This window comes from Pecten maximus, chromosome 14 (assembly GCF_902652985.1).
Source record: "Pecten maximus chromosome 14, xPecMax1.1, whole genome shotgun sequence".
Lineage (NCBI taxonomy): Eukaryota > Metazoa > Mollusca > Bivalvia > Pectinida > Pectinidae > Pecten > Pecten maximus.
The window spans coordinates 23,425,146-23,433,513 of NC_047028.1; the positions used below are offsets into that span (position 1 = coordinate 23,425,146).

The 8,368-nt window shown below is 33.6% G+C and overlaps 1 protein-coding gene across 1 annotated transcript; it reads left to right on the forward strand.

The window, feature by feature from the left end:
* The first annotated feature begins 388 nt into the window (after positions 1-388).
* On the forward strand, positions 389-7,922 carry LOC117342443 (spliceosome-associated protein CWC15 homolog). The gene is made up of 7 exons (XM_033904602.1): positions 389-486; positions 1,738-1,888; positions 2,190-2,293; positions 3,692-3,783; positions 5,506-5,604; positions 6,303-6,418; positions 7,141-7,922. Exons 2-7 carry the CDS (start codon positions 1,758-1,760, stop codon positions 7,265-7,267), a joined length of 669 nt encoding a protein of 222 aa, XP_033760493.1. The 5' UTR covers positions 389-486; positions 1,738-1,757; the 3' UTR covers positions 7,268-7,922.
* The last annotated feature ends 446 nt before the right edge of the window (positions 7,923-8,368 follow it).

Here is an 8,368-nt window from a genome sequence, read left to right on the forward strand (position 1 = left end):
AATGACACATTAATAAAATTATATTCCTGATTCAAATGCAGTCTTATCAGTATCACCAAAAATGATTCAAACTGATATAATTTTGTTATCTGTACTAAAATACATTAGTTCGTTCATTAATTTCACCAGCAGATTTATATTATAACCACAGGCATTAAAACTATGACGTTTATCTTCTTTTTCTTGTTTAAACTTATTTTCCGGAAAGTACACGGACTGACCAACTTTCCGGCTTTGTATATTAGTGACTACCTTAATCTCTTAATAGGAAAATTAAGATATTCTATGATTTAGAATAATCAAATGCGGAGATAAATCATCTTTTTAAAGTTGTTTAAAAATACAATTATCTATTTTATAAAAAAAAATGTTACTTAAATGTTAGGACCTTAAATAATATTTTTTAGAGACTACATTTTAACTTCCGGTAATTTTACTGGAGCAACGTTGTGTGTATTCGTATATTCATCTGTTCGTTGTCTGTGGGTATGTATAAGGACTAAGTTATTCAAATACAGTCTTTTTGACATTATATACGTGCTACTCTTTGTTCGTTAAATTACAACGACTATGTCGCTAAATTATCTCCAGATTTCATCTCATGCTTGTCCTGTTTGTAACGCCAAAAGTAAACAATGCTACAGTACATTATATACAGTAGAGAACATATTTCAACAAAGTCTGTTGTACAGGATAAAATAGAACAATTTGATTAGACAACAGACAAAGTCAATAAATATATCAGTCTTCTATAAACTTATTACGGGTGACACCGCTGTCCCCAGTGTCGGCATAATAACGCGTACGTCTGTCTGAGTCTCGGATAATAAGCTGATAGGTTAATTATGATTATGTTACCTTTGTGTGGGATTCCTGCCATGCAGGTAGGGCGTAAGAATTGTACCTGCTGCCCCCATTGCATGATCGTAAGAGGCGAGTGAATTATGGATATTATCTTTCCTTTCTGAACAACTTTCTTCTTCCTAATATTAATGTCTCATTTGACAATGTCTCACTTTTGGCCTTTAGTTGGGCGTTCGCCCATGTGAGGAAGGCTTTGGGTTCTGTCCTCAGGCCGAGACATACCAGAGTCTTCAAAAATGGTAGTTGCTGCTCCTGCTTAGCGCTCAGCATATTAGGACTAGTGGGATGACTGGTTTGCCCGTTGTCAGTATAATGTGACCATGTGGGCTGTCCTGCTGGATGTCTTCGGCAGTATGCTTCAGTGAGATAGCACTATGAATCGGCAAAAGGAGACTTAACACAAACATACCGTAGCCTCCCAAAACACACATACGCACTTACCACACGCATGCATGTCGCACGCACGGGAGGCCGTCCTTAAATGACCTTAGCTGTTGATAGGATGTTGAAGAAATAAAACCAAACAAAACCAAAAGTGTGGGATTCAGCTGCATATTGCCATACTGTTCAAGATAAGATTTGAACATTTATATTAATATATATATATATATATATGGTAAACAACTTGGCACCCCTCAGTGCATATATACACACTATATATAAAGTGTTGGATTCCATGCAAACTGAAGTTAACATTCAAGTTTGGTGTTTTGCCATATGCCAAGCACGGGCCATAAGGGGAAGTTATGATCAATTGATCATGATTTAAAGACCAAGTTGAACTCTTACATATATGATGAGCTCTAAAGTTGCCTATTCCATACACTAAAGTTATATATCCGAGGCCTACTTTCTGCATTTTTCTGTCTACAGTTTTGCTCACGAGGTAAAGGATGACAACTGCGGCTCGCCCAACATTTGAGCCTGCCCGTGGAGGGAGAGGGAAGAATGAAGGAGATCTTAGTGCCCTGTCAAAACAGTACTCCAGTAGGGATCTACCCTCACATACCAAAATCAAGTACAGGTAAGATATACAACTAAATATAAGTATTAAAAAAATACCAAAACAAAGAAAACTTGAAATAATGAACAAAAACATATTATGTAAGGATTGTTACTTTATATTAGGTACACTAGTACTGTCAATCTGTCATCCCTGTAGTTCAGATCCTATTGCAGTGTAGTTTTCCATGATCATGATTTCAGGACAATGTCTGCTTGAACTAAACACAATGGACACCTTTTCATCCATTTATTTAGCAGCTGCCGAGAAAAGTTCACACTATTATTTGTACTAAAACATTTTCTAATTATAAATTTTACAGACAGGAAGGACAGGGAACTGTTGATGAACTGAGAGGACGTGATTTCCGCCGTGATCTTGAAGATCGTGAGAGGGCAGTACGTGACAAACGAGACAGGAACAGGGGTATGATATCCTCACAAACGTTAATTTAATATTTTTTATGTCCCAACCATGAAGTTAGGGGCATATAGTCAGTGAAACCCATGCCCGTCCTGTCTCGTCCTGATGTAATGTAACTAACTAATCTCAGGAACTGCTGATGTGATCCTCACCAAACTGTGTTTCGGTGTGTCAGGTAGCAGCAGGGGCATTTATGTCTTAAATACATGTTCTGGTTTTAAATTCTTTTCTTCCAGTTACGTTTCAGAATCTTCATTTTCATGATAATTGAGGATAAAAAATTTGGTATAACTTTATCGTTATATTATCCTACCTTGGTTGTAAAATTTGGGTCCTATATATATATCTGCCTGCGCCATATCGGTCAGCAAAGTATCTGACCTGTACATGTATGTAATATTTCCTTATTGTCTGAGAATCAGTTTCCAAATCTTATTCACAGCATAACTAGAGGATGTGTAGGACTTTCTACTTGCTACATATTATTTAGATTTAAAAATACAAAATTGGTACTATACATACAATTGTAGGTCTCCGTCGTATGAGAGAAATATAATATATTCAATGGAAATCCAATTTATTTTTCATTCATTAAATATAAGTTAAAGAATTGGAAACTTGACAGAAGTATATCATCTTTGGCATCAAAAATATTCTAATGGCATTGATGTAGCATAAAGAACCATTCTGATTGGTCACTACTGGTAATAGATTTAGATAATAAAAAGTAGGGTTACATTAGGTCATTACTTTGGATATTAAAAAGAAGCTAGAAAATATAGTTTATTTTATTTTATCTTCTTGTTTATTTTGATTGTTTTCTCAGCTAAGCATGTCTTAAATGTTAACAATTATTAAAGAGTGCTTAAGAGTTCATGAATTATCTCCCTTGGACTTTCAGTAACTACATATTGTTATGGTGGAACAGCTGGCTGAGGTCATTTAAGTTCATAACATTCTTATTTCCAGAAAAGGGTTACAGGGAAGCATGAAAAGTGGAATTATATGGGTTATTTAATCTGTGATAATCATTAATATCTTTGTGGTGAAACTCAGGAAAGTTTTTTTATGAAAATTGTATGTCACATAAACTATCTCCCTAAGCCCATTTCTGACCATAGTAACATTGGCAGTGAATTACTGAAATTGCTTCTTTGTGAATTGGCAATTACTGACTTATTAATTACAAATTTGTTATAGTTAACAATTGATTAATGCCAAAGTTAGATTTCCTAGGATTTATGCCAAAAATTCAATACTGGAAATGAGTATAGAGTTTTTAAAGATATTTTACAGATTCTAGGAATATTAGGCTTTACTATATCAAACTTAACTTACAAAGTCACTAATCATAGTAAACTAGGATTGTTACATCGTGTGGTTCTTGCAATTGTCTTACAGAATCTGGTAGCAGTAGCAGTGGAAGCAAGCGTCCTCGCCTGGAACAGATCCCGGCTGCAAATTTAGATGCTGATGATCCTGTTGATGATGAGGTATGTGAGACGAGAGGAAATTGGAAATCTGGGTAATGTGGCCATTAACATTACAAAGTTATGTGTTAGATATGACTGTAGTACAAATATGCTGATGTACATTTAAGGATTGAATAATGTTATGTTGAGGTGTATGGGGGTATAAACCTCAATAGGTCTTTCGCAGTTCATAAAATTTGTCTCAAGACCTATTGAGGTTTATACCCCCATACACCTCAACATAACTTTATTCAATCCTTATATTTATATTTTTTTGATATTTTGTACAATAGTTTGTCTTTGACAAATAGGGACTTATGCAAGTCTACCACAGAACTTACCGAAATGTACGTCATCACTCTTCGTCTACATATGGTTAATACTTTTAGGATTTCTTTCGTGAACGAACTTAATAGCGAATTAAAACAAATATTAGTTTTAAAGGAATTTATTTCATATAAATATGATCACTTTTGAAAAGGAATTAAAAAAATATAGTCCAAGGTCGACAAATGTATTCCTACGCCGGACTTGATATAGTTCATTGAAAAATGACTCGAGTTAACTGTGGTAGGTTCATTGAGTCTGAATTGAGTGGAAATATAAATATTTGTATATGAATTACTGATTTGTCAATTCCAAATTTAATTAATATACATGTACATGTAACTCATTAACAAGGCAGTGTGTCCAATCACACATTGTAATGCCTACTGTGAAGAGGATTTATTTTTATTTGCCCTTTTATTTTCTACTTTGGACTAATCTGCTGGTAGTTATGTCCATGATCCTATGTTTTGCTGTAGAGTTATGCCCCTTTGATAAATCTTCATATGATGATCTATATGGGGTTTGTAATATTGTTGATGGCAGTGGCTGCTGTCAGTCTGTCTGCCTCTCCCCGAAAAAACAGCCAATTTGTGAAGAAACATATACATATACACACCATCAGAAGTATATCATTATAATCATAAATGTGTGACTGAATGTAATAAATATTTAACTGTGCAGTGTAAATAGATTGTGTGTTAAAATTCCTCATTTCTTGCTATATATGCATATCTTTATTATGGCATATTGGTTTTTTTCATGCATAAAAACCTGTTTAGTGTTGGCTGGAATATGATTATGCCATTAAGATATTCATAACTGATAATAACACTTACAATGTGTTACATTGTGTCAATATACAAGATACACGGATTTAAAACTGTCAAACTATTTGTTGAATCTTTATATACATTTATATACAGTAGAAAAAAAAATGAGTGATACTCTAGTGAAACAAAGCATTCATTAAGTTTTACCTTGTTTCATTAAATCTATAGTTTTAATAGATGGGATTATTTTCTTGAAAGTGATAAATAGATATAATAATAACTATCACAATAATAATAAATATCACAAACCCCATATAGATCATATCTGGCTATAGCTGATTTTGGTGTACCATGTCCTTTGGGAGATTTCTCCATATTACAACATGTTTTCTATTAATGCATCACGTTACTCCTCGATGATTTAGGAGATCAATGAGTTGAAGATAAATCATTAACTCAGATGAATACTAGACCTAATGTAGTACTGCATACCTTACCAAGTACCACTGCTGGGTTAAAAAAGAACAGTGTGGGAGTTTGAGTGTTAACATACAGTATGTAAACTTATACTTTGTATTTCACCTGATATCTGTTACTGTCAGGATTTATACCTTGTATTTCACCTGATATCTGTTACTGTCAGGATGAAGATGATTCATCCTCTGATGAAGATGACACTGCAGAGTTGATGGCAGAACTTCAGAAGATCAAAAAGGAACGAGCCAATGAGCGGGTTCGATTGGTAAGTGAACCTCTGGTGTCATTGAGAGAAATATTTTGTAGCTTAATATGTTGAAGTTATAAATTTTCCATTAATATTGAGAATTATTTTTTTAAGTACATATATATTGCTAGACCCTATTTACGATCCCAAACAGGTGAAACAGGGTGATTAAAGGTTTTAAATCTGTCCCTCTTGAACATATGTAAGTTATGCCAAAGTTTGTCAGTGTTGTAGTGGCTTCATTCTTTGAGGGATTTTGATCAAACTTCACACCATGATAAAGGACTATTTAATATCTCTAAACAAGTTCAAGTTATAGGGTTGATGGGTCGAGGTCATTGTTACTATTTCATGGATGAAAGTGTTCAGTATTAATGCTGTATTCAGTATTTTGGAATTATTTTCCCCTATATATATATGCCTATGTTAAACTTTTGACAAAACCAACTATTTAGAATTTCAGGAACTGGGACACTTTCACCCATACTATTTTAATGGGGCCATTAGGGGTCATTTATTGTTGTAAAAATACCTAGTATATACATTGTGCTTGAGGCGTTGAACTTTACTGGTTCTATAGGTTGTTAATATGCCATTTGATGTTTTGATATTATTGAAAAAAAAACAAAGTAAAAAAATCGAATAAGTAGCCTGACTAGATGACAGTATTGATAGTTTTCATGTTTCACAACACATTCTTTAAAACTGATATGCAGGATGCTGAGAAAAAAGTTGAAGAGGAGAGAATTAGAACTGAGAATATTCTTAAAGGAAACCCACTGATGAATCAGGCTGAGGCCAAGGCAGCAGCAGACTTCAAAGTCAAGAGAAGGTTTGTATTGGTATCCCTTTGTCACTATTGTGTAGGGTATTAAAGAAAACATTAGCAGTATCAGCAGCGGTAGTTGATTTCTGTAACTTATATAGCTACTCACAAGTAGCTAAAATGCTAATTTAAAAATCATACCAACTTTAAAATGTACTGTTTGAATCATTATGCTGTACAAGATCTGTACTTTTTGAACATTTAATATGATCACATTTCATCATGTAGGTTGTTTTGTATGATTGAGTGGACTTGATCAATACAAGACAGATATATCAAGTACTTAATTTGAAACACATAAATGCTTCTATATACGCACATATATATAATGTTTTAGCTTATTAGAAGGTGGGCTTTTCAGATTGTAATTTTTGTTGTTGTTGCTCCATTCATCTGCATCCCATAATCAAATCCTGTTACTGCCATTTCTCAACAACTACTGAAGTGATCTATTTGAAACTTTTGTGTAATATTCACTGTAGTTCCTAGCTGTGTATGTTATGGATGAAGTAGATATGCAAAATCGCTGCAAGTGGCAATTTTGAAAGTTGACATTTTAAGTTCGTTTTATCATGGTATTTCCATTGAGAACCATTACACTGAGTATTGGGTTGTATTATAAACAAACTGAACACTGGAATCATTGTACCATATGACAAAAGGTTAGTTGCAAAATTTTGTACAAGATGCTGAAGACATAATGCTAAAATCCTACTGGTATGTTTCAGATGGGATGACGATGTGGTGTTTAAGAACTGTGCGAAGGCTGAGGAGGACAAGAAGAAAGGGCTGTTTATTAATGACACTTTACGTTCAGAGTTTCACAAAAAATTCATGGAAAAGTACGTCAAGTGATTTATTGTCACGAGACATTTTATTTCGTAAAAATCATTAGACATTTTGAAATCAGCAGTTCATCTCTCACTCATTGACCAGTAGTAACATGTGTTCTAATGAAGATCTGTGTAGTCATATGTTAGTACTTACGAATGATGATTTCACCAATGGAACATTCATATATGACAGAAAAGAGGTGGAGTCTTATTTGGTGAGCAAGATTCACTTTGTATGGAAACCACTGCACTAAACATTGTACAGAGAAACAAGTGTCTGGACTAAAGGCATTCTGATTTAAAGTGGTTCCACTGTATATAGAAACCATAGTGGTTAGACTAAAGAGATTCCGCAGGGATGAAAGTGTCCACATCTCTGCTATTCAGTGGTGATATACTTATGTATACTGTATTTTTTTAAATGAAAACTTCAAAGCATCAATAGTGAAAAGGCAATGCTATTTGGAATTGGTTAAAAATCACATCATTTCAATAAATTTTGAAATATTGAAAAATCTAGGATTTTGACCTGTATCCTTTAAGAAGATATTTGTCAGTTGTTTAACCAAAGTGGTTTAACTAAGTAATTTTCTATGTATAGATTTTAATGTGTCCTTGTATATGTATTGTATGAAGTAATGTACATGTATGTAAAATAAAACATTTTAAAGAACTTATAACTGTTTGTATTAAAGAGAAACAATTCATAGCTCTTTGAAGAAATCACAACCTGAACATAGCAATAATAATGATCATTATCAATAAAACCAGGCTGCAGTGGAATGTATCTGTGATCGTGATTCCATCTGCTCATTTGCTAGATTATGTTATCTGACATGTCATTTGGGCAACTGAAGCTGTGGCAATACGAAAAACTGACATATTTTTGAGGTTCACATATGAAACAACAATGAAGTGTCATAATTGTTATGTTCAGTTCGCCACCAGAAAAGCAAAATAATGTTCTATTCTCAGAACCTTGTGTTTGGACTTGTTAATGTGTATTTTGATATCGCAGAATCATTACAATATAAATTTTCATAATGCTTGGGATTTATGCAACGCTCCAAATAGATAGCAACTGTCTTCATATATGTACTGCTTATAGTACTTCAAATGTTAA